General features: G+C 41.0%; 1 protein-coding gene across 1 annotated transcript; it reads right to left on the bottom strand.

Moving 5' to 3' along the window:
* Window positions 1-1,930: 1,930 nt before the first annotated feature.
* GABRR3 (gamma-aminobutyric acid type A receptor subunit rho3) lies at window positions 1,931-27,900 on the bottom strand. Its single transcript, XM_066621203.1, has 9 exons — window positions 27,770-27,900; window positions 20,234-20,346; window positions 14,652-14,719; window positions 13,312-13,535; window positions 11,597-11,679; window positions 10,253-10,393; window positions 6,950-7,102; window positions 3,353-3,549; window positions 1,931-2,233 (listed from the first exon to the last, which is right to left on the bottom strand). The coding sequence occupies exons 1-9, from the start codon at window positions 27,898-27,900 to the stop codon at window positions 1,931-1,933; spliced, it is 1,413 nt and encodes a 470-aa protein (XP_066477300.1).

The raw sequence follows: 27,900 nt of genomic DNA on the forward strand, positions 1-27,900 counted from the left end.
GGGTAGACACAACAAACAATTCTGTTTTTTAAAAGGAAGGTATGTAAATATGATTAATATCTTACATTGGATTCTTGACCTGCCCCAGAAGCAAGCCCACGCAAAATTTCAACACCAAACAGGTGTTCTGTTATTGCACCAATGCCCTTTGAAATTGTATCTCACATAACAGGGGCTGAGTGCTTTCTGCTTAGGACCCTACATCAAGTCATAACTTGATATAAGCAACTTAGAGCAATGAAACAAGACAGTGAAAGATCTGTAATTAGATCTCCCAATTTTTAAAAATGGCAAAGCTAAAAGAGAATGGGACTGGGTAGGACTGCAGTGCAGGGAGCAGCGGCTCCTCCCCCCTCACTCCCACACTACTATTTGCCCTGCAGTATAAAATATAAAGGCACCTATTTGTCATCCACAAAACTTAGGGACATCCAATAACACATCTCCCACCATCCTATCTAACTGCACCTTTACAGCCTGTCAATTCGTCTTGAAGCATAATGAGAGAGTGCCGGAGCCCAGATGCCAAACTAGACGGAACATGCATTCACATATCTTCCCCTTGACGTTTTTTCTCCACAAAAAGCAGAGAGAGAGAGAGAGAGAGAGAGAGAGAGAGAGAGAGAGAGACTGACTTTAGGGGGAAAAGTTAAGCAATTTCTATACTTCCAAGCCCATCATTCCTCTGCCAAATTCACAGCCCCACAAGACTGCTTTTAGTTTAAAAAAAAAAAAAAGTCTGGGAAAAAGATGCAAGCAACTGGAGCTGCATATAGTTTGGGTGCAGCCTTGTTTATAACCACCTGTAATTCTCACTGAAACTAGTGAAACATTTCTGAACACTCATAGGATTTGGGTTGCCAGCAAATTTTGGCATATATCGCATTAATTGATTTGTATTACTTGAAGAAATTTTGATTTTGGGCAAACTAGGGCTCATTTATAACTCATCCATTCAAAGGATAATTTCCACCAAAATGTATGTCGTTTTGAAACTTTGGGGAATATGACAGTTTAACAATCACTACACATCGCTATAGTTGTATCCACTATAGCCCACAATGTGCATCTATTAAAAGCTGGACAGATTCTCACAGCGTAGCCTAAATTCTGCATTTTTACTGATGTGCCATGCACAGTAACTCAGAGCCAAACTAGACTTGACGCAGTTGTGTGACCAGTATCTTCTGTTTTTAAAATATATATTTAATTGCACAGAGGGGGTGACTTGGATCAGGTTCATAACAGCTGAGAGAGTAATCCTCCCACCAGCATACAGTTCTCCTGATCCAAATTTCCATACCTGCTCATTATATTTAAAAATCACAGGTGATCCATAAACAGGATCTTGCACAACATGTTCAGTCTGGCCCAGTGTCCTTCCTAAATACAACCAGTCTCTAATCTACTGGACAATCCAAATTCCTCCCGGGAATTCCACAGACTTCTCAAATGTGTGTAAATATATTTGAAAGGCTCTAAAAAGGCAATAAGCTGAGTGAAAAGTGGAAAAAAACATAGTGTTGATTATATCACACTAATAATCTATCACACATGGGGGAAGATTTAAGCTGCATGCTTAAAACAGCAACTACAGGCAGCTTTATAAATTGTTCTGTAAACTATATAGCTGCATTATGGGAAACCCTATAATTGTAATATTTGACATAATCATGTCACTGAATATGCAAATCTATGCAAAGCAGTTTTTAAAAATTATGTTTTAGAAATAAAAATGTAAAGAACATGAAAAACCCAGTTACTGGGGTTTTTTGTTGTTTTTTTAAGTTAATAGCTTTTATAGTCAGGGAAAAAAGTCTCTGTTATCACAATCATCTTCTATATTGATTAGGGTTTGTGTGTATATTCATTTCAGTACATACTTCTAGTGTGCCCAGATGCAAGATATATCAATTATAGTTCTCTTCATTCACATATATAAACCCCAGTAAAAAAAATTGAATAAAATATATACAGCAGGAAATATAATCCTAGAATATGTGTCAATGACATGATTGTTCTGCAGAATAATCCTGCCCACATTTCCTTTCAAGGATCTCTTCCTCTTTATACGAGTTGTATCTAGATTGGTGATACTGGGTGCTCGCCCTCGTGTTGAACTCTCTTCAGAATGTACTGAAAAAGTGGTCAGGTCAATGTCAGTGTCTGTGTCATGATAACAGCCATCAAAAGCCATTGCTTGCACTGCATCAATATTATACAATCCAGCACCCTGAAAGTAAAAGAGATCATTAGATCAGCCTGTATAACTGAAGAACCGCTGCAATTAAAACTCAGGTTTTAAAAATACAGGTCTTGGTATTCACAGGGTTCCATTCCCAGAACTCATGTGGATGGCAAAAATCACATTAAAGCAAATCAATTTAAAAAACAATGTCCCTTTGCTAGCCTTGCTGACCTTTGTGATGTAAGACAGATATATTAGGCAGACAATCCATCAATCAGTCTTCCTCTGGGCACTTAGAAAGGCTTCATTCTGAGCCAGTGATCCTCCCTTCACCCAGAGCACAGCACTGGGAAAGAATGCAAAGTGATTAACTTTCTTTCAGGTGCTCAGGGGGAAAGGAGGGGTTGCTTGCCTTGGAGTGTTCTAAATGCCTGGAGAGAGAATGATTGTCTGGACTGTCAGCTAGCTGCCCTCTCTCACATTAACAAGGCTATTGTTAAACGTAACATTTTTACATCTAGAACACATTCCTTGTGAATGTTATTAATGGGGGATAGCAAGTAGAATAGGGTTCATGAAGCAGCCCTCTTGAGGTTCAAGAACTTACAGCAGTGGTTCTCAAACTTTTAACACCAGGACTCATTTTTAGAATGAGAATCTGTCAGGACCCACTGGAAGTGATATCATGACTGGAAGTGACATCATCAAGCAGGAAAATTTTTAACTATCCTAGGATGCAATCCTACCCCCTACTTACCCAGGAGTAAGCCTCACTGACTATCATTGTTAAAAGCATATACATAGTAGCCTCTTAAAAGTACAGATCTGTCACATTTTCCCAAATGCAGTCACATATCATGGTAGCATCAAGTCTAATATATTAAAAATAAAATATTGAAATGAATGGGGACCCATCTAAAACTGGCTCAGTGGGTCCTGACCAACAGTTTGAGAAAACTAACTTACAGGGTTTGTTGAGATGTCTGCTGAAGAGCTCTGGGACCCAGTGTAAGAAGCTGCCCCATTTTAACACAGTTCCCTGGGGATCAAAATGCCTAAGGACTGCCCAATAAAGTCACAGTACAGACATCACAGAGCAAGACTAGACAATTGTACACAATTTACTAAAGGTTCTGTATGGCTAAAATACATGCAGGTTTATACCTTCCCTCTTTTTTTCAGCTGCTTTCGCTCTTCCACCGTGGTGAGATAATTAACAGCTGCATATTCAATGACAGACAGGAAGACAAAGAGAAAACTGATCCATAAGTATACATCCACAGCTTTTATGTAAGACACCTGAGGCATTGAGGCACTTACTCCTGTGATTATGGTTGACATTGTCAGCACAGTAGTTATACCTGCAAAAGGGGGGGGGAGAGAGAAGATCAAAGGGTAACACCTGTTAGTTCTTGCATTTTGCTAAAATATGCACAATAATACTAGCTCTGTGTGTGCAGTTGATTGGCGCCTCTGTCCTTTCTCTCTTTTTAGTGACAGAAAATACCCAGCATGCACTAAGACAAATCACTGAATTGAAGTTGGGTTTGTGATGTTGTCGCCAAGTTTTTTTCAACTAATGTCCAACAATCAGGGGCAACACCAGCTCAGTAGAACCACTGGTTTTTCCCAAGCCATCTCGGCTATTTTACTGTTAACACCAGAGCTGCACCTGAGCCATCCAGATGACTACCTTTATAAAGTATTCCCTACACAGCTCCGTTGTTCTCAGTGGACCAGATGGAAGAATCCAGGAAATCTTGTCATTCAGAAGGACTAGGTTTGCTCGTTGAGGGGAAAACCTAAAGAAAGGTGCAGTGGAGCAGGGCCTAGGAGAGAGGGGTATAGGGGGTAATTTGTACCCAGGCCCAGGGTCAAAAGGGAAGCCTAGGAGCCAAAGGAGTGGGCCCAGAAATTTCCTGGGATCTGACATTTTCCTATTTACTCAGACTTGTTGCCGGCATGGGATGCTGGGGACATGACCATGACGGGGGATGCTGGGGACACTACTGATGCCACATGGGTTAGTAGACCTGGGCTCCAAAGACTTTTCCAGCTGTCTCTACCCTCCCCCCACCCTGTTTTGCCCCTCCCTGTCCCTATTCTGCCCACCCGTCACCACCCTCCCACTTTGCAAAGGGGCCCAAAAGAAACTTTGTACCCCCTGATAAAATTCTTCTCAGAGGCCCTGCACTGGAGACCATACTATTTGCATTTTTCATGTTACCTTTTGGAATACAAAGAACCTTAGACAGTAAGTGTTTAGAAATATAACTGGTTGATAGGTGCAAACAGCCACTATCTTAAAAAATTTATGTCCAACAGTCACTACTTTGAAGAGCTATTTCCTCAAACTCATTTCTCATAAAGGAGCTAATTTTTATTGTTCTTCCAGACACATTTAAACAGAACCAAAAACTATATATTCTGGTTCCAAGATTATATTATCACATTACAAGGCCCAGAATTTTGGGAAATAATATGCTGGGCAATATTGGACAGGAAAAAAAAATCATTTTCACTAGTTGCACATTTTCATCCAAAATGTCCACATTTGGATATTTCTTCTAGTCGAAAAGAAATAATGTAGATATACTATGGGAGAGAGATCAGAAAATGTGGGGCCCCTTTTCAACAACATTTAGTTCTGACAAATGTTTGAAGCAGCAATGCTAAACTGATTTTATCCTTTTTTTTTTTTTTAGTGTAATAGATTCATATTCCAAATACATAGCATTTTGCCAGTGCAATGGCTCCATGGTGGCCAAAAATATTACAATTGTACTGAAATGACCAATCTGGGACCTTGCTTTCTTCTCTGTTTACATTTCAGGGGAATAGTACTTCTGCTGTTGCCTCTCTGAGGCACTGCACACTGTGGACTAACTCCTGGAGCAGGAGAAGGCATTGCAATAAGATCTCACTTCAGTTATCTACCACAGATTGTTCCTGAATAATTGTAGATTTTCCCTCCTATTTTCACAGGATAGGGTCTTTAGATGGTGTTACCAGATACAAAGTGGGACAGAGTGCCTATACCTTTAACCACAGTATAGAAGAGGGAATTTTGACAGGTGCAGTTCAATATGGAAGGGTTTGAAAAGCTGCACCTGCCAAAATTCCCCCTTCTATAAGATGGTTAAAGGTACAAGCACTCTGTTCCACTTTGTATCTAGTTGTCTCATCTTTCAACAACCAAGAATTCAGTCCAGTAAAACTACTAAAGGGTACATGCTTGTTAGCATTAGTATCTTCTGTAATTCTAATCCTCTGCAGAACTGTCTTAACAGCTTGCCTGGCACAGGCAAGTTGGTAATGTCTGAAAGTTGCAGAAAATAGGGAGACTTTCTTTTTTTTTAAGATTTGGGGCCCAACAAAAACTCTGTTCATTATACAAGATCTCCCTTTTTAAGACCATATTTCCATACCCACCTTCATTATTTGGTGGGCATCTTGCTAACATAAAGATGGGCTACAACAGAATAAAACTGAACGGAGACGGCAGCAGCTGAAGTAATGGTACACATGACACAGCAGACAATGTCTAGTATCCTAAGACACCGATAGACAGAAAGAACGCAAAAGGCTAAAGGAGAAAGAGGTTAGCAAAATAGGATGGGGATATTGGGATTGGCTACATCCATCTTTATGGTCATATACACATACACATTCCTACTCAGCATTCTGTTTGTATTTCATGTAAAATTCTACAGTACTTCTTTTAAATTCCCATTTAATAAGAAATGTTACTTTCCACTTTAAGAGCATGGTTTTTGTGCTGTTAAACACCACATGCTTTTGACTCTTTAACCTATGTCTCTCAAGGGTATCCCTTAACAAGAAGTAGGACTACATATGCTCCACTTCTGGGAATGTTGCTGTGTTAGTTTGGATGAGTAATAGGAAATTACCATCCATTTTTAAATCTTCAGCAGTTAAACATGGCCTGTTCCTATGAACAGCTATGTTGAAACAGTGACTCACAGGATTGGGAATAGATATCCATTAAAGACAGTGCTTTTTAACTTTAACCTTATTGATCCCTGAGGAGGAAAAGGTAGAAAGGGGTTAAGCAGCATGGTTCCTATGTACTGAGACAATGAATAATTTAAGAAAATTATATATATTTGTTGGCTTCTTAAAATGCATTCGTCTATTTACTGCTTGAAGAATATTCTTCCCTACCTTTATTTGAATGGAAAACTATTACCATTAATGATCTTAAATGGGTTTTTAAAACACAAGCTCTGATGAGTTTCAGATGGTATATTAGCAAGATGGTCACCAGATGATGGGAATATGTCTGAAAATGGACCCATGGAGATGTCTGGATCTGGGTGAGTGCCAGCCTTAAGTTCCCTTCCCAGCAGGCTTTGTACCATTTTTTATCTTTCAGCCCTAACTTCCTCTTTCTCTCTTCTCATCCTTTCAAACTCTAGCCATTGTCAGTCCAACTTCATTCATCCTCTCCTTGATGGCTGAATTCAGTATTGTTCAACACAGAAAACTTGTAGTTAGTGTGTTGGTCTATTAGAAAAAAATCAGGATAACAAGGTATTTCAGCAAGAACAGACAAAGGTTACATTCCTTTTATCAATTTAATTGAAAAGTGTTAAAGATAATCACAGGACAAATATGATAGATTATGACTGATACTTATCAACAGATATATAGCTTCTAAACACTAGCTAGAAGGCCAATAAAACCTATGATTCTGACACTTGTCTTATCATCCCAAAACAGCTCTAGATGAACACATACCTAGTGATACTCTAGCAGGAACAGCTCTTCGGTCAATCCAAAATGAAACCCACGACAGCATCACCATCAGCATAGATGGAAAATAGGATTGTAGAACAAAAAAGAAAATATGCCTCCTCAGAGCAAAGTTTATGAAAAGTCGATTGTACCAACCTGTTGAAAATTGTAAATATGTTAGTTAATAAGCCTAATACATGCTCTTGTACTCCTTCCAACAAACCAGAGGTGTCAAACAGAAGGCCCATGGGTCAGATACTGCCCATGGAAGCTTTTAATTTGGCCTACATGATAACTGTGCTCCCCCAGCACCACCATCAGCTGCTCTCAGCTGCTGAGCTGCAAAGTGATGCACTGGCAGAAGCAGTGCTGCTGAAAGGGCAGCCAGCATGATAATGCCCCCATATCTTGAAAATATGATCAAGATTTGCATATTTTATCTTCTGTTATTTGTAGTTAATCACTTCTAAAGTGGAAAAAGTGCTTATATCTGGTTATCTGCTTAATGACATCACTTCCTGCTTAATTACATCATCTCCGTCTCTCAGTAGGCACCATGAATGCTGTTCAGCCCACTGTATGAAACAGGTCTGACACCCTGCATTAAACTGTGCCACATCAGAGATACAAGTTCCCATGTCCTTTATTTCTTAAATATCTCTCCTTGATACTGTGATTTTTTTGAATAGGAATCAGCTAATAACCTAATTCATTATTTGGGATTGCCTTCAAAGGCAGCATTTCCCTATTTCTATTTACTTTGTGCTCTTTTGAGATCTCACTAACCTGTTAGATCACAGTCACTTCTAAATACAGGTAGTCCCCAACTTAAGTATAAGGTTTGGTTTCAGATGAAGCATTATTTATTTATTTATGCAACATAAACAAAAATTGTGAACAACCTTCTATAGTAGCTGAAAAACAATATAGAAAAATTTATTTCTATAAATAATCCATAAAGTAGATAATAATTCACCTCCCCAGTGAACATACACTCTGTAGTAACCCTTCTGTTTTTGTTGCATAATGCACAAAATGGGCCTTAGTGCGACTTAGCTGAAGGTGGCTGCTTTTGTATTAGTTGCATTTTAAAAACAGCATTTCATAAGAAGTTACAATTTGCATTTGTGTTAGTTGGAAAGGGACTACAAGCACAGTTCTATCAAGCACTGCACTTGGATCTCCTTTACCCACTGCTCCTCTAGCTCAAAAACACAGCATCTCTCTCAATCCAAAAACTCATCTCTCTCCATCTCCAAAACCAGCACTGTTGCACCTGCATGAAACAGCAGAGTAGACAGATTGCCTGTGCAAAAGCTTGGCACAGCTGTCCTTAAATTGGGGCATCTGTAAATTGGATGCCCTTAAATTGGGGGTTACCTGCACCCTGTGGTTGGGATCCAAAGTGCTGCTTTAGGCATACTGAAAGCCTTGTGCACATCCAGTGGAATTTTTGTCTCATTTCTAGCAATTCACCATGTCATACTACAAACTGCTTCTGAAATCCCTGCAGGCTCAAAAGCAGTTTGTCATTAAATTTGACAGGGTACTGGTAGAGAAATCTCAGTGAGTCCCCTTGGGCTCGCTGAACTAGATGCACAGTTCTTTTGATCTTGTCTATGCATGAATATATGACAGCATTACAGCAAAAACATGGCAAAGCCAAAAGGAGGACAGTGCCATAGACACAAAAATCTTGAACTGAATATGCAAAAGTTTACAGGCACTACCATCTATGATTTGTCACACATGGGTGGCCTCTTGAAGCATGCCAGCATGCCTTAAGCAATGTCAATAAGAATTTATGGGAGTGGGAATGTGTGCTGTTGGTAAGACTTTCAGAAGGGAGTCAGAAAGGGAGTCTCTTTAATACCACAGAGACCGGCCAACAATGTGTGCACCATTTTCAATCTACAGTATCTCTACTTTGTAAATCATATCATATGCCCATTAACAAAATGATCCCAGTTCTAAATTACAGTATCACAGCAATGTGGAACAGCAAAAAATGTACCACTAAATAATGGAGAGTAAAGAAAACACGATCCACATACAAGCAGAACATAACTACACAGAATTTCAATTAATCCATATTGAATTTAGCTGTGTCATGCAAGATTAGTGCTCCTGCTTGTGTGAAAAGTCTTCTGGGTTATTTCATAATCAAAAATTCTTAGATTTTATTTGTTGTTTCTCACTAGTTGACAGCTCTACTTTGCTGTTAAACCAAGCATTTGACCAGCAGATCAGGAACACTGCATAGAGGACAGTGCCATCTAGCGAACCAGCATAATAATTCTGTAGCAATCACAGCATACTATGAGATTACAGGACAAAAAATACTGCTGCAAAACTAGGAACCAGCTGTTATAGTAGAAATCAAACCACATTATATCACAGCAAAAACTAATGTGAGTCTGACATTATATGCCTGCTACATATTGCTATCCAAGCAACACTGTTTATTGCCAACTACAGTTTGCATTGCAATGTAAGGGTGAATTAGCAGTGTGCTGTACAATTAGCTTCCAAATAGCAGCCTATGCTATAGCACTGGTGGGTTCCAGCAATCACACTGACACCTGGCTTATAACAACAGATGGTTTAATAGGGTAGGCAAGACAGGGAAGCTTGCAATCTCCTGGGGGACACACATAAGCACAGGATCCAAAAAGGGTGGTTAGAAAAAGTCATTAGCCAGGCCTCTGTGGTTGCCAACCTAGCAGAAGGCCTCACAGGTACACTGGCATATCTGCCCCCTATTTTCCAAAGCTTCCCCAGCACAGCCTATGTAACAACAGACCCAAGACTTTGTTTGTCCCTTCTCTTTAATCAAGGATCTTCCACCCGTTTCTCACTGAGTCCTCACCCTCCCGATGCAGACCTTTTCTCAGGTTCCAAAACTCTGCCTCCCTGTCCTTCAGATTCCCTCCTTATTACAACCCTTCGCCTCCAGTGCCCCCACTTCCATGTCACAGCAGGGCCTGTTGCAAAGTGTGGTCCCATTGCTGCATATTTGTGTGTGTGTACGTGAGCACGTGCAATAATTTCTCCTAACCATAATGACAAAAAGATTTTTTGACTTCTAGCTGTTTGGTACACAAATATCAACTGATTTTCTAGATATCAGTTCTTCAAAACAATCTAGAAAGTCCTGTATGAAGCAAAAAGTACCGTTTTAACTAACTATAGTAAATATTTGAGTTTTAAGTGTTCTTGGCAATTTAGTGGTATGGCAGCAGGCAGGCTGCTATTATGTTAAGATTTTTAAAAAATCTATTATCACCTGTGAACTAGGCACTATACCTGTACTGCTGTAGAATGCTAATCCACTAGAAGCACTGAATTCTTCAATGAAGAACTGGGAAAGGGATATGTGTTCATCTGTGCTGAGTGATTGATTTCCATGCTTCCAATACAGCATCAAATCTTCTTCATTGTAGGCATCTGTGAAAGAGCAAAGCTGAATGAACTATCTTATTCAGACTTACAAGGACTTACTATTTGTCAATGCATACACTCTCATTCACTCTAATGACATTATAAATAATTTCCAAATACCAAACTCAAATCCTGTCTGCTTGACCCAATCCTTATAAGTGAAGCCCATACTGGTGGATCAGTCTTTAACATGGAGAGAGATAGTTCTATCTCCCAAATGGTTTTTAACAATCAGAAGTAAGCCAGACTCCCTTGTTCTGTCTTGACAGAACAGTCCCACCAGAGAAATGTTGTTCTTAAAAAAAAAAAAAAAATTTCCTGTGGGAGCCCAAAGGGGTTACAATGTGAGGCTGTAGCATGGATTTCAATTATGCCCCTAATGTCAAAGGAAGAGAAGTTCTGGTCAGAGGGAGGAAGGCATACAGCTGACTGACAGCTTGCCCTTCAAAAACCTTTAGGCTAGTTTGCCCTCTATTACAGGTGTCCCCCTTTATCTGCAGGGGATATGTTCCAGGGTCCCCCAGGGATATGGAAATTATGGATATGGGAGAACCCTATCTCCACACCTCCCACTCAGGCAGGCAGGGAGGCAGCTTTCATGCTAGAGGGGACGTCTCAGCAAATTTTAACAGGAAGCTTGCTGCTACTTGTTAATGTTCTGCCTGTGTCCCCTAGCTTTAAAGCTACATGCCTGCTTGTCATATATAAGCTTCATGCTTATAGTGTTCTGTAAAAACAAGAGACATTCATTCTTGGCACTACCTGTAAGAATAAAAATGAAGGTAAAGGGCACCAGGAGCATGGAGAACCGTGGATAAGCAGAACCACAGATACAGGATCTGCAGACACAGGGGGACACCTGTACTTCCCTCAACTAGACACAAAGTTGCTGTAAATGACAGCAATCCACTCCTCAGTTGACAGATACACAAGTAATACTAAACCAAGGGCTCAATCCTACCCAACTTTCCAACACTGATGTAGCTGCAATGCAGTCCTGAGGTAAGGGAACAAACATTCTTTTACCTTGAGGAAGCTTCCATGACTGCCTCCCCACCACAGGATACAGAACACGCCCCGATGGCACTGCTGCATCAGTGCTGGAAAGTTGGCTAGAACTGGGCCCTGAGGCTATGACATCTACTACATTGGTTAAAATTAAAGATATGCAAAGTTATACTTAAAAGAAATCCGCCAAGCAAAACTTACAGCTTTCTAATTCTAGAGAGCAGTTCTGAGTGTCTAGTGGGAACCTACTGAAGTCCATGAAGCACATGGCTGAAACTGTTATCCTGTCACAAAGGAAACACAGAAAAAAATTAAGGATAATCTTTACTGTTCACAATAATGTTTCTGTTGTGTATTAGAGTATAACAGTCGATAAAGGGATTTCAAAGGACTGCAGCTATTTATAGCGGTATCACTGGGGTTTGCATCACCGCAGACAGGAGGCCAGTACATCACCCCCATGATGGATCACCTTCCATCCAGTGGGTGGGGCAGTGCCTCAGGCAGTGGGTGTGGTGATGCACTATTGCCCTGCCCCCACTGGTTTTTTGGCTATAACTTTTGAAAGAATAGATATTTCAACATGATTTATTTCATTACTTTCTGAATAAAAATACACATTGAATGATATATAACATGATGGTACTATTCGAAAATACCAAGATTTTAAAAATTTTGGCCAATAGTGGTGTCACCCCCCCCCCGTGTGCATTACCCAGTGCAAACCGCACTCTTTGCACCCCTCTAGCAATGCCACTGGCTATTTATTCTTTTGGGCAAGTTTCATAGCACCTTTTACATCATGGTTTAATCCAGAGAAGTAGACCATACCAAGACGGGCCCTAAGAAATTAATGGAGAAGCCCAATTTTTCCCCTCTCATGATTCTTTTGGCAACATAGGACAGACCTTGTTCACCGCCCAAAGGATTCTGAGGAAGAAGGAATTCTACAGGGCACATGTCCCTGGAACTCTATTCTTCTGCTCTCTGTGACCCTTTACCTGCCTTAGCAGGTAAAGGCAAGCAATTTGCCTGGCAGCATAAGGGAAGCATGCAAGCACAACTCTTGCCTGCTGCGGTTTAGAACAGGTGGTGGAAAGATGGGTCCTAACGCCTGATTTAGTTTTTCAGAGGAAGGGTAAGTAGAGGATCTCTCCCAGTCACGCACCCCCAGTTATCTTTGGAAACAAATGCAATTCTATAGTGCACTGTTTAATCTTTCCTCTCATTCTGAGAATCCCAAACTGGAATTTCAGTGCAGTTATGCTTTGGATGGGATGACAGGGCTGTTTATTATTATAAGTAATTATTTCATACAGACAAAATGAGTTCAAATTTGGTACAGTGATAACAGTGGGCCTTGGACAACCTTAGCGAACCAGCAGGAGGCACAAGTCCCCAAGACTAGTGTCTGATAAATAAAAAAAAATACCACCAGGTACAGGCAGGCATAATCACAACTGTAGATGAGGCAAACCATGCCTGACCAGGATGATTTTATAACCAAGACACGAAAAATGACCACCTGGATAGGCAGACCCACTCTGGAATTTAAGAGGGTAACTGATCAGGGAACCTTCTGACAGATAACATGGACCAGAAGAGTACAGACTAACGCTTCCTACCTTAGTTGTACCCCTGGCTAAGTATCAGTATGTCAGTGCTTAGGCATGAGGTGTGTCAAGATTGCATGACCTTGTGCCAGTACTCCAACAGCATTATACCAGTACCCCAGGCAGAAGTCCTACTACAAATGATTATGATTCAGTGTATCAAACTGTTTACATTGATATAGCTTTAAGAGAAAGTTTGACATATTACATATATTCCTCAGTGTGTTAATACAGCCCTTGGCATACCCCCTTCTTCTAAGTTTAGTCTCTTATGATTGGATAATAAGAGAACATTGTGCTTACCGTAAACTGAAGAGAATATTGCCATCTGGATAGACACGCAACATAACATTCTCCATAGTTGTATCATGAATGAAAGATCTTTTGGAGTGAACAAAAAATATATCAGGTACCCAGATCTTTTTTATTAGTCTTCCATCAAAGGTCATGCTTCTGTTTCTGGTACTAGGAAATGAGAGTCTCTCATCTTTCCAGTAATGTCTGAGATATAAAGTCATTGTGAAGTCCTTCATGAAAAAAAAAAAATAAGGAAATGAAGAGTAGAAGTGAATAAAAATTCAGCAGACAAGATTTCATTAATTCAGACTTTGAGCTAACTGTATTATTTTGCTTTCTGTAATCAAATGTCAATAGCATTTGCCCTTCTCTTAGCATAATCTTAGCATCAATAGTATCATCTTTTCTCTTGTACCACCTTCCCTGTCTTCTTCGTTTTTATTATTCCCCCACTCTCTGTTTTTGTGCAAAAAATCCTTGAGTGTCCCCTAATTTTCAGACCTTTCTAACCTCCCAGAGGTTTCTGAGATGTCTTTGCAATCTAAAAGCAGATGAGACAACTTCTTACAATAGACTTGTCTTTTTCAACTTTAGCACCATTTTACATGGGCCACATGCATCCCAGGCAAGTATTTTGTGGATTCCCTGTCTTCTGGAGTTCCCCTGAGACAAAGTATTCTGGCCAATCCCCTTGCTGAGACTGGGGAACAGGATGCAGGACTACATGGTTCTTTGGCCTGTTCCAGCAGGCTTATGTTCTTGCAGCAGAATCCTGAGCTGCACTTGGGCCAGCACAACTCCTTCTCTGGAGTCGGCTAGGCCAGCATGCAGAGGCACGCCGGCCTGTGGAGGCTGGAATAAGTCTCCACACTGATGGAGGCTCTGAGTCTTGCGTTGGTCGAGCTCGGTCGACGCAACACTCTGAGGTAGGCAGGGGGAGGCGTTCCGGGGTGGGGGGAGGGCAGGTGGTAGGTGGCCCCAGGGGCAGGTGAGTGAGGAGCAGGAGGTGGGGCTGGGATTCGGCAGTTATACTGGACCCCAACCCCCATTCCCAGGGAGTTTGGAGCAGTTTCAAGCCGTTCTGCTCCCCTCGGACTAGCGCCACCTCAGGAGGTGGCGCAAGTCTGAGGAGACACATTGGGGCCCTCCGGAGGGCAGGGGTAAGGGTGCCTTACCCAGGAGTAAGGGGAAAAGCTTTCCTTTACCTCTGGCTGAATCACTTTGGGCCCCTATCCTGCGCTGAATACAGCACAAGCCTCTTGGCTTGCCTGTTCCAGCGCAGGATAGAATTATGCCCTAATTTTAGTTCTGATGCTACTGCTATAGTTAAATGATGAAAAGCTTACCATGTCAACTTCTGAAATGCTGTCAATACTTTCCACCTGCACGTCAATACCCACTGGTATGGGCGAACCTTTAAAATAGCAGATAAGTGATTATTAGGTATGTTAATGATAAACTTTTAAAAAATTAGGACAAAATGACTATCAACAGTAGAAATGACCTACATGGGATTATTGAAATTATATTAAGTACCACAGTACCTTGACTTTCATCCACTTGATCTTTGTTGCTTTGCTCTTTAAGCTGTTTCAACTTTAATGATATTTCAAATTCATCCACATGATTTTATCTATAGTCCAATATCATTCAGCCTTCCACAACGTTCGCTGACATTCTTATGTTTATATTTCTTTTATTTCTGCTTATTTAGGTTTCCATGCATTTGCAAGTGTTATATACTTATTTACATTTTTCATCAGCCAAAATAAATGTGCAAGCTAAATAAGGCTATGCTTTGACATTCACCCATTTTTGACTTTGGTCCATGCTCTGGTCCCTAATCAGATGAAAGTGCAAGGTATTGCTGTAATTTAAAATAATTTTGGGTGCAATCGTAACCCCTTAAGTCAGTGCCTTCCAGCACTGGCATAGTGATGCCAATAGGACATGTGCTGCATCCTGCAGTTGGGTGTCACTCACGAAGGTCTCCTCAAAGTAAGGGAATGTTTGTTCCCTTACCTCAGAGCTGCATTGCCCTTATGTCAGTGCTGGAAAGCACTGACATAAGGGGTTATGATTGTGTCCTTTGTTACATAATAAACCCTTTTACAGCAAGTTGCAGTCATATAAGGCCAAACACATTTAGCAATCAGCAAACAGCCCACTCCTTTCTTTTTAATGAATACCTCAGGAGATAGCAATTGAGAGCAGAGAAATCCAGAAGCAGTTGGGGACAGGTTAAGTGTACAGCTTCATCAAACTTTAGAGTCATCTCTGAAATCCAGGTCATTACTTTGGAGGCCACATGAAAACACATTAGTGCAGTGGTTCCCAAACTGTGGGCACAGACCCACTGATGGGTTGCCAAAGGATGCTGGAAAGATCAGATAACTAATAATAGCCCTGAGGCTGTTCAAAAATCAGATACTATAACTGATGCTGTAACCCTGCAAAGAACTCAGCTCCTGCAGTTTGCAAGCATGTGTAAATTCAGGTGTGTGCCACTTTGCCACCTACCTGCTTATGATCGCATAACCGGCAACCACATGTGGTCACGTGGTTGTCAGGGGTGCACACCCCAACCCCCCCCCCGAAAGCGAGGACAGCTCCGCTCCCTCCCCTTCGCTGCAGAGGATGGGGATTGCATCAAGTGCCGCTTGATGACAGAGATTGCCATACCAATTCCTGTCATTAAGTGGCACACAACTGTAAAGGGAGATAAATGTTTGAGGGTCTTTTTTCCTATTGTTATTACTAATAAATAAATATTATTAAGAAATTATTGTTTCTATTTTATAAAGTTCTTCTTTTTTAAAACTCTGATAAACTTAGATGGGTTCCAATAGAGTCATTTTATAAAGTAGGTCCCAGTGCTAAATGTTTGGGAACCACTGCATTAGTGTAAGTGCACAACATTGACCCTGATAATCATCAGCAAAGTTTGTAGCCAAGCCTTCCTTTTATTCACTTGCAGAGTCCAAGATCAGCCAGGTTGAACCCAAGGCCCAAGCCCGTCATAGGCCCAGGCCCACCTGGCTGGGCCAACCTCTCTGATGCAATGGTAATGCCCAAGGTCTTGTTATGGAGCACCATGGAGGCATAGTGGAGGGCTTTGACGCGGGGTCCCAAAAACCTAGTGTGAGCATTGAATATATGTATGGCATGGAGAAAAGTGGGGACACGTGTTCAGATATTCAATTTTAAACATGTGAAGTGGGGGGGGGGACCTGCTATGCCCTGTGAATAAAAGAGTCAGGTACTTCAGATAAAGAAAAGGTTAAATAGCAATCTAGCATCTCAAAAGGAAACCCACTTCCCTGAGTCAATCCAAACAAAGTTCTATATTGTGATGAAGGAGGTTCCACTTAGAATTCTAAAGAAAAGGAAAGAATATGGCTTTCTGGTGGATGTTTTGAAACAGAAGAAAATTATCTTAAGATGGTGTGAACTGGAAGGAGTTACCTTTAGATTTCAGAGTAGAACTTATAGTTCAGAAAGCCAAACAAAGTTCTGCATGGTTACTCCCGATTAAAATGTGAATTTCAAACCTCTCCCTTTTCTGCAGCTTCCAGTAATAGCTCCTCTATTTTTGCCTATTCACTCCTCATTCCTCTAGATATTCCCTCTTCAGATGTTCCCAGCATTCATTTGTAATCCCAGCTGGCTTACTGAGAAAGATGAAAACCAACATTTTAAAGCTAAAAACTGAACTGTTTTAACTCATCTCTATTTTATCATTCATTTATTTACACACACTATTTTTGAAGACTTGGAAATACAAACCAAACTTGTTTCACTGCTTTCTACACTTAAAACCTCTTAACACAATTCAGCTTGTTTTCTCAGATGGTCTGGAAGGAAGGTAATGACTGTATGTGGGTGTTACATAAGCTTTTAAATCAGGTCACATACAGATGGTGATATTTTTTTATCTTAGCCATTTGGGGGTTGTTTAAAGTTGGGCAACAATTAATTATTCACACTCATAATTCCATTACTACACAAGACAAGCCACCACACGCACGCACCCCCCTCTATTGCTAGTCACACTGCTTTGGTTCTAACTCAATTACTCCACTCTAGCACTGGAGCAAATGTGCATCTCTTTTTTTCCTATTAGATTACTTAAATCATATTGTGCCTGAGAATTCTGATACTGTAGTCAGGTCATCTACTGAAATTGTTTAACAGAATTAAACTGAATTGTTGTACTAGATCGGGGATGCCCAAACCCCAGCCCAAGGACCATTTGCAGCCCTCAGGTCTCCCAAACTGGCCCACAGGAAGCTCCTAGTCTCCCATAAACCTCTGGTCCTCCAGAGACTTGCTGGAGAGCATGCTGACCCGACACAACTGCTCTCAGGGAGACTCTTCGGCCCGTCATGTGAGTTGTGATATAAGGGCTCCCTCCACTGCTTGCTGTTTCACACCTGTGATGCAGCAGTGGCAGGGAAGGAAAGGCCGGCCTTGTTTTGTGCAAGGCCTTTTATAGGTCTTGAGCTATTGCAAGACCTTCATTCATTCATACAAGTTCCATCTCTAATATATTCATTTATGTAAATTTATTCAAATTTGAAATGTAAATTAATTCTTTTTTTCCCCAGCCCATGACAGTGTCAGAGAGATGATGTGGCCCTCCTGCCAAAAAGTTTGGGCACCCCTGTATTAGATTGAACACACACAAAAAGATTGTGCCATCCCAGTGGACACCAAAAGAAATTTATCTCCTGGAGCTAATAGAAAGGGGGCATTTTTATTGAGATCAAGATGTGAAGAGTAAGGTTAAACACCTTCTGCCTACATAACATGGTCCCAACCTGATAGTTACCTCTCTATAGCTATTTACAGTTTAAAACACACAGAGAGAGAGAGAGAGAGAGAGAGAGAGAGAGAGAGAGAGCGCAAACTATATGTTTAAAGTAACATGTAGTGTGGCCCTAAGAGCTACTACAAGTCTGGGTCTCCTTTCCCACAGTATGACACATACTTCACATCTGCCAAATACTCTGATTTACTGGCACTGGGCAGTACCCTTTGCAGGGAACACTCAAGGAAAATTTAGGAAAATGTATTTGCTATGTGTTTTCCCTTCTCATGAGTAACTTCAATCAGACAAATAATGCCATCACAAACTTTGAACATCATTCCTAGGAAGGCCCATATAATTTCAACACTAAATGTTGCCTGGCACCAAATCACGGCCTGGCTCTTTAAAAAGGCCTTTGGGGAATGATTGATTTATTTGATTACTTTATTAATTTGCTTTAATTCTGTATTACACCTCTCTTCTGTTTTGAGTTCCCTAGCAAGTGGGGAAACATTTGAATCAAAATTCAAATAAATATGGTGAACATCTTTGTCAGTTGCTCGGAGCTCCATAGATGGAGACGAATATAAACCTTATAAAGAAACAAACCAAGGGAAAGAAAGCTGCAGAGTTTATAGGGAGAAGTCACAGCTCAATGCTAAAGCACATGTAAAACAGTCCAAACATAAGACAGCCCTATACTTTATATCAGGGGTGCTCACACTTTTTTGGCTCGAGAGCTACTTTGAAACCCAGCAAGGCCCGGAGATCTACCAGAGTTTTTTTTACAATGTTCGCGCCATCATAACATATAACATTTATGTGTACAATGTATGTTGGTGTACCTTGAGCCCCACTGAGTATAACAGAACTTACTCCTGAGTAGACATGCCTTGGATTAGGCTGTGAGGCTGCAATCCTAGCCACACTTACCTGGGAGTAAGCCCCATTGAGTACAATGGGCCTTACTCCCGGCGTTTCCTCCCAAAGGCACCTGAAGGGGGGGGTCGGCACTCCGCGATCTACTCATTTTGCCTCGCGATCTACCAGTAGATCGCGATCCACCTATTGAGAACCCCTGCTTTATATGTTAGCAGACACAATGTTATTTCCTGTGACAAATCTATAAATTATGAGTGATATGTCCACATCTTTGTACAATGTATAATTGAGTCTATGAAATTCACTGCCACAAGATGTGATGGTGGCAGCTAGCCTAGATGGCTTTAGAGAGAAATTGAACAAATTCAATTAGGGCACAATCCTAACCCCTTATTTCAGTGCTTTCCAGCACTGGCATAGCAGTGCCAATGGGACATGTGCTGCATCCTGCAGTTGGGTGTCACTCACAGAGTCCTCCTCAAAGTAAGGGAATGTTTGTTCCCTTACTTCAGAGCTGCATTGCCCTTATGTCAGTGCTGGAAAGCACTGACATAAGGGATTAGGACTGCGCCCTTAGACAGGTTCCTGTCTTCTCATTACTAATAAAGTACCATGTGCATAGAAGGTGCCACAGAAAACAATAATAGTGACCATAATGCCAAAATGGAAATTTTACGTTCAGAGGCAATATGCCTCTGCGTGCCAGTTGCTGGGAAGCAAAAACAATAGATGGCTATTGTCTTAAGACCCTCTGTACGGACTTTCCAGAGGCATCCAGCTGGCCAATATGGGAAGCAGGGTGCTGGCTAGTTGAACCTGTAGTACGATATAGCAGGGTTGCTCTTATGTTCTTACATAGGTTTGGCAATCCTGATTGTACTTGGATTTCTGAGATCTATGCACATACTGACAGTGATGTAGCTAGGTCATTGACTCCTGGGGCCCATAAATTTTTGTCATCCCCTTATATTACAAAATTATTTATCTAACTAATTTACATACCACCTTCCTCTAAGGAGCTCAGAACAGTGTGCCTTCTGAATATGTGCTAGTCCTATGCATTAAATACCAAAAGTGTGTTTTGTCTCATGTTGTTTTCAGTTTAAATTTCAAGCGGGGGCACAGTTAAAACATGCAATTTAGTTTTTAAATGACCTGTTGGCTCAGGCTTTAGCAGCTTAATATACACAAAGAAACAACTGATTCTTATGGAAAAGCAAATGCAACTGCTCTTACCTCCAAAACTAGGTCTCATTGCAAAATCATGGTCCTCTATCCGGAGAAGCTGCTCAGATTTTACAGGTCGTACTTTGGTGCTATCTAGTTTTCGCATCTTAAGTTCTCGTTTGCTACATTAAAAAACAAATGATTATTACCTTGTATATATATACCTCACAACATAGTACAAGTAAGCCTTTAGGAAGGCCTACAAAGTTTTAAAAAATTAAGAGTTAAAATTAAATTAAGATACTCTTTAAAACAAAACAATGAAATCACACTGCAGCCTGCTAAAACAACAAAAAAAACAGAAATGAGTGATATGGATTCGTTTAAAATAACAAATGTGGCACCTCAAAAGCTGGCTAGGCTGGCACAAAGGCCCACAGAAGCTCAGCAGAACCTGATCCTGACCCTGCACTAGCTGGCGTAGGTGAGTTTGTGCCAGGCAGTATGGGGAATGGGAAAGGGTGGTAGGGAGGGTGTGTTTCTGGGAGGGGCAGAGTGGAAAGGCGGGAGGATCAGGCCTGGGTGGGGGTGGGATTGGCAATGGTGGTGCAAACTACATCCTAATCCCAGGCCTACATCCTAATCCCAGGCCTGGCAGCCCTATTCAGCTGAATTTTTGCCAGCTGCATAGCTGGCACGGATCTGAGAAACTCCATGAAGATGGCTGGAGTTTTATTTGGGTAAGGAGAAAAATACCCAAGGAGGAGGCCCCCCAGCTGCCTCCTAAACTGCATAGAATGTATCTCAAGCTATGTGGCCTGCCCGTGCCAGCATAGTTTTGGATTGGGCTGCTCAGCTGCAATCATCTATACACTTTCCTGGGAGTAAGCCCCACTGAATACAATGGGACTAACTTGTGAGAGCAGACAAGACTAGGGTTGTGCTGTAAGAAAATGGCCGATATATTATTTTCTCATTTTCATTTTTAGAGTCTGTCACTTATTCACTTCTTTCTCTTTTATACCCTGAGCAGCAAATAGAAATCAGAGGATTCTCAGACAAGTCCTTGGAATGCATGGGAATATCCCCTCACCAAATAGCTGCTAAATTGCCTCTGTGTGACACCTCCAAAAATGCAGGCAGTAGGTCTTTCTTCAAGACATTTATGGTACTAGATTTAAGTCTTGCCCTGGATTTTCAGCAAACAAGAGTTACCTGGTTTGACTTATAAGAGTTACCTCTAAATCTCCTGAAGCAAATCAGTATCATCTGAACATTTATTGTATGTTTGGAAAAGTTGCTGGAGCAGTGGCGTAGCTAAGGGGGTGCAAGGGGTAGCAGTTGTACCTGGCATCAAGCTTTAGGGGTACAACAAGCTGAGCTTGACACTAGTGACCAAAATTGTTAAAATTTTGGTATGAATGAATAATACCATCATGTTATATATCATTGGAAAGGTAATTTAATGCAGAATGAAATGAAACAAACTGCATTGGAATATCTGTATTCTATCAAAGTTTTGACCAATTAAGCAGAAAATTAAAACACAATTGCCTTATGGAAAAAAAGTGGATTTTCTGAACTCAAACAGACCTATGAGACAGATTGCTCTGAGAGCCAGTGACATATTATCATGTTATTGACATGTTGCAATGACATGTTATCATAATATAACATGAAACCAATAAGGTGTTAATATGAGTCAGCTCTCATTTCCATGTATCATAATACAGTTATCCCTGCTAACTGGGTAAAAGGCACTTTTTCAAGTGGTGCTCATCTTATATTTAGCAAGGGGAGAATAACCATCCCTTTTCACCCCAGCACAGTGTCTCAAACCTATCAGGGGCACACTTTTTATTTATTTACTTAATTAATTTGATTTGGTCTGGGGGGGCTACAAATCTTCTTTGACCCCGGGTAGCAGACTGATGCCTTAGCTATGCCACTGATTGGGGGGAGGCAGCAGAACAATTAGGTGGCAAGTTGCTGGGGGAAGGAGGTGGGTTCCTCCCAATTTTCACTTTTAAAAAAGCCCGGGTGTGACATCACTTCCGGTTGTGACATCACTTCCGGGGCAACATTCTGAGCTTGGCACTGGGCTACATGATCATTAGCTATGCCACTGTGTTGGAGTTTGATTAGAGCCATTCAATTTCCACCTTGAACTCCCAGCTACTTTCATATTGACTGGCTCTTGTATAATTTCAAGTCACTTAAATGGAGTTTGCTCAGGAGCAGACACTTGTACAGAATTGTGCCTTTAAAATTTTGCTAGCAATCCAATCACTTGGATTCTTTATCCCAAGTGGCTAGTCCTAGCTGTGCTGCATTAAAACCTTTTAAAATCAGACACTCACCCACAAAAGGTCATTCCTGGTCACATTTAACTGACTGTTAATATAATGAGTACTTAGAAATTGCTTTCTTTATTTATGGTTCAACTTACACTGCAAATCCAGAGTTAAGCAGAGTATTTGCTTTATGTAATCAGATCTGCTGTGGCTCTTTTAGGAAAAAAAATTATGAATGGCCTGACCATTTTGGTTTACCATTACAGTCTAAGGAATCAGTGTATTACTCTCAGTAAAGACTTGTCAAAAGTGGCAGAATGTGGACTTTAGAGATTCTACCATGAAGCATTAGTTGGCTAAAATGTTTTTGAAGCTCACTGCTGTGTCTTAGGTTAGGATAGATGATTTAATAAGATCAGGTGGGTCCCCATTTATTTTAATGTTTTATTTTTAAAGTATTATACTTGACACTACCATGGGTCGGGACCCATTGGGTGGGTCATGAGCTAATTTCAGGTGGGTCCCCATTCATTTCAATATTTTATTTTTAATATACTAGACCTGATGCTACCTTGGTATGTGACTGCACTGGGAGAAATGTGACAAATCTGTACTTTTAACAGGCTACTATGTATACGCTTTTAACAATGATAGTAAATGGGACTTCCTCCTGGGTAGGATTGCAGCCTAGGGTTGTTTAATTTTTTCCTACTTGATGATGTCACTTCTGCTCATGACATCGCTTCCTGTGGGTCCTGATAGAGATTCTCATTCTAAAAAGTGAGACCCAGTACTAAATGTGTGAGGTATTACACATTTACAAGGTATTACAAGAGCTAAAAGATTTCTTCAAATTCAAATATTGTAAGTACTACCAAGCTGAACCAACAACAAACTATAAATTCTAATAAAAATCATCTTCACTAATTTATAAATTTGGAGAAAATGTAAGGTGGGAGGAACCAAATTATACCCCAGACTGTTTGCTCCAAACATGGATTTTAATAGTACACTGTGAAAGTTTTAAGAGGTGTAGTAAACATTTACACTGGTGAATTCACAAAGACCCATAACACAGGTAGGATAGTAAGGAAGGGAGAAGGACAGAATGGAGGCGAGTGGAATGGGGCAGCAACAGTGGGAGGGGAGTGCGGATATGGGAATTAATGTTCCCTTACCTAGAGGAGACCTCTGCAATCCACCTCCCCCCCCCCCCGCAGGAAGTAGCAGTAGCCATTCTGTTACTGCTTCATCAGCGGGGGCGGGGGGAGGATAGCATTGGGCTGTAAGTGCAGACTGGCAATATTGACAATAATGGTACAATACTGCAGCATTTAAAGTATCAGATATCCCAGTCAGATGTATTATTGACTTGAGTCTAACATTTAAAAATTTTAAACTTTAAAATTAGTCTCCTTTTCTTATCAATTTCACATATCTCTGGATTTGCCTACAAATTTTTCAATGGTGGCTCAAGCTCCTAGTGCTGCCCACCAAGATATGGATATGAGGGGATGTCAATAGCCAAAACATTAGTTTAGTATATAGAATCTTAATGTTAGTCACATTAATAGGCCATGCACATGTGGACAGCACAATATATTTAGTAAAAGGGACTGATGTCTGAACACATTACATGTTAACATCCAGAACATTTTGTTTTTTGTTGTAGGAAATGGACCAGGAAAATAATCTCTCTCATGTACTTTTGGTTAATGCTTTAAAATCTTCTTTGCCAGAGAATGCAGAGAAACAGCTTTGAGAGAGGGAATTGGGTTACACTGTTAAACCAGTGGAAGCTGCAGGTTAGACACAGTAATTCTGCAGAGTTTTCTCTTTTTAAAAAGGCTACATACCAGTTAACGATCTAGTGCTAGTTAATAGTAATTCCCACTACAACTAAAATTAAAAGATAGAAGAAAAGTCAGACCTTTGTAAATGCCTCCTTTCTAGGATTTCTCCTAAAAGGAATCATAGGTAAATTTTTTTTTTTTAACTGACAGTAACACTGCTTAGGTGCTATCCTGTGCAGTGGAATTGTTATCAGAATGTGTATAGCAGACAGTCAGACAGCACCATCTTCATGGGATATAAATAGGAGAAGCTGTGGTTCAGTGATACTGCAGTGGTTCAGTGACACTGCAGGCAGGACGTCCCAGGTTCAACCCCTGGCATCTCTAGGTAGGGCTAGGAAAGACCTGCCCATTCAAAATCATGGAGAGGCACTGCTAGTCAGTGTAAAGTATACAAATGCTGGGGTAAGTGGGCCAATAGTCTTGACACAATACAAATCAGCTTCAAATGTCTTAATGCTACACATGTTTATTCAAAAGTAAGTCCCAATGTATTCCATGAGGCTTGTTCCTAGGTAAGAGAGTATAAGACTGCAGCCAGAGATTCAAATCCCTCCCCCTACTTTTTTTTAACGCTAGACTTGCTTTGAACCAGCATATACCTTCAAACATTCTAGCACTGTAATATACCTGTTCTCCCTCTTCTTTCCATGCATCCTGTTCATCTCTAGGGGACTAATATATTGAACTCATTGGATGAACACAGCACCTGAAGGAGCAGTCCTGGCTTGTTTTATTTGGGTTTATCAGAGCTGATTGAAAAGTTTGCCAGTATATGGAGTGTTCAATCTGAAGTTTGATTGAATTCAATCAAAAGTTTGCCAGTATATGGAGTGTTCAATCTGAACACTATCACTGAAAACTGAAAACTGCTACTTCATATAGACTAGCAGGATCAACATAGGAGGCTCAGGACTAACTAGGAACCACCACCACCCCATGCTAGTAAGGTGCTAAGCGCTCTTAGAGATGGAGCTACTTGTCAGCCTGCGTGGGAGAACTAGAGGCCAGAAGTGAGACCAAACCAGGAAGATCCATTCTGAAATGTTGTTGGTTCTTGAAAGAGAGAACCTCTATGATTGTAAAAATCCCCTTGAGTGATTTAGGAACGCCTGCCTATGTAAATCGCCATGAATAAAGTCAGAGGAGTAATCCGATAACCAGAAAGGCAGTATATAAATACGTTGTTGTTGCTGCTATTGTTGTTGTTGTTGAACTATTATTAAACTATTATTAAACTATTTCCACTACAGTGGCCTAATTCAGCATCAGAATTTATCAAAAGGAACACCTATATAAACAACGAATGTTGGCTTTAACAGCTCAGAAAATAGTCTATTATTTGCAAAGCAAAATTCATAGGGAACAATGTTATTATACATATTTAACTAGTCTGCCAATATACCATAACTTTGATTGCCTTTTAACTTTAGAGTCTCTTCTCCATTGGCAACAAATCCAAGATACCTAATTTAGCCCATAGAAGAAATAAAATAAGTAACCTTTGGGTTGGAAGTGAATGCACAGCCTTTGGAGTCATTACAAGCCCCTGAGGGGCATCCCAGTCCTAAACTTCCTGGCACCTGCTGGAGCCACAGTGCCAAAATGGCTACATTGTATCCAGTGGATGCCTGGGAAGCAGAGTGCTGGGAACTTTTGTCCCCTGCCTCCGGGAAAAGCCTCAAGTCCTGCAATGGGGCTTCTCAAGTCTGTGCCACCTATTTTGCCAGCACAGACTTGAGAGACTTAATGTCAGGCCTTCTGGCCTGACACAGAGGTCAGGGTACAGCAGAGCAGAGCTCTGCCAATCCCATCCCCCTCCTGTCCCAGTTTCTTCCCCCACCCTGCTGTCCCCTGGCCCCAGAGACACCCAGAGGCTGCATCACCGCCCAGCAATTGCACTTACCCCTGGTACATCCTCTTCCTGCCAGCACTGGGCCCAGCACCTGAATGGCATGGGCCCAGCGCCAGCACTCCCTGCTCACTGGATACCATAAACATGCTTTTCGGCACATTTATGGCACCCAGCACTGGCGTTGGGCCTGTTTAGGATTGGGCCCAAAGTCAATCTCCGCAAACACATCCATTATTATGAAAGATTTGTTTGCTTCTCTTTCAGTGTCCAAAACCCCATCCCTTCAATCCAGACAGCTGCAGCTGCAGAAAAGTGTGTAGGTCCACTGACATGTGTATGGAGAACTTCTCTCACAAACGGATCAGTAAGACTATCAGCCCAATCCTAACCACCTTTCCAACACCGATGTAGCCACAATTCAGTCCCAAGGTAAAAAAACAAACATTCCCTTCCTTCCTTCCCCACCTCAGCAGTGTGCACCCCATTGGCACAGCTGCATCAACACTGGAAAGTTTCTTGGGATTGGGTTGTATGTCCCCTTCCTCACATCCCTATCAGCTCTCAGAAGGGAAAGAATGATAATCTCTTTTCTCACCTGCTGCCACCCTTTGAAATGTGTGTGTGTGGGGGGGGGGGGGAGGGAAGAATAGAAGCAAGCTGCAGTTAGTAACCTATTTCAGCAAACTGATCCCTGTCAATGAATTGGGGTCTTTGAGGAGAATGATCTTTTGGGAACATCTCCTTCAAAACGCCAGCATTTGCTCTTGCACAACTCCAGCTCACCATGGCCTGACTATGAGAAGTTTCCAAAAGCTACAATGCACAGTATTATTTCCATTAAGTTCATGAGCTCCACTAGAAACTAAATAAAATATATTAACTAGCTTAAAGGCTGGGATTTAGAGATGCTGATAAAATAATTCCACACATTAAAGCACAGTGAACTATATTCCAAGGGCAAACCTCCTATAACATGATTACCATGAGATTTTAGTCTGATTTAAAAAAAAGCCCTAATGATATTCTCTCCCCCCTCTCAGTATACGGCTGCTATGAGGCTGGTGCTTAGGATAACATATATAGCCATTATAGCACTGACTTTGAAATGAATACCTAATTACCTTGGAAAAGAATATCAATAGTCTGATTTGGTATAAAGCAGCTTCCTACAAAATGCAGCTTCCTTGCATTTCTTCCTATTCATTTCTTTCTTCCTATGCAAGAAATGAAGCAGGGAAGCAATTTTTCTACAAGTTTACTTCTTTATTATAACTAAATTTTTATCTTGATTGTTATGTATGGATATGTACATACTTCACATATATTATGATTATAAAAATACCAACGCATTTGGAAAAGGAAATGGAACTGGCTTAAGTTCTGCTTCTGTAGGGGCACTTGGTCCCCTCTCTCTAATTGATCTGTTATATTTCTGGCAGTAGAACTAGATGAACACATAAGAAGAGCTCTTACTCTTTTACTTGACTTACTTTTGGTTTAACCCGAAGGGCTCTTTTCATATTCTCATCTTTGGGATGGCAACAAGCAGACAGAGTATATAAACAAAATGGCAGCCATGATATTCAATGCACATCTTACTCACTTGTTATGCCTTTTCATGAACGACCTTTGAGGATGATGGTGGTGGTAGCAATGGTGATGATCACTGTGACTGATTAAAAGAGCTGTGGGCCAGATACAGGTGAAGAGCAACAGTTTTATTGCAAGGACCAT

The sequence above is a fragment of the Tiliqua scincoides genome, chromosome 3, assembly GCF_035046505.1.
Source record: "Tiliqua scincoides isolate rTilSci1 chromosome 3, rTilSci1.hap2, whole genome shotgun sequence".
In the NCBI taxonomy this organism is placed as follows: Eukaryota; Metazoa; Chordata; class Lepidosauria; order Squamata; family Scincidae; genus Tiliqua; species Tiliqua scincoides.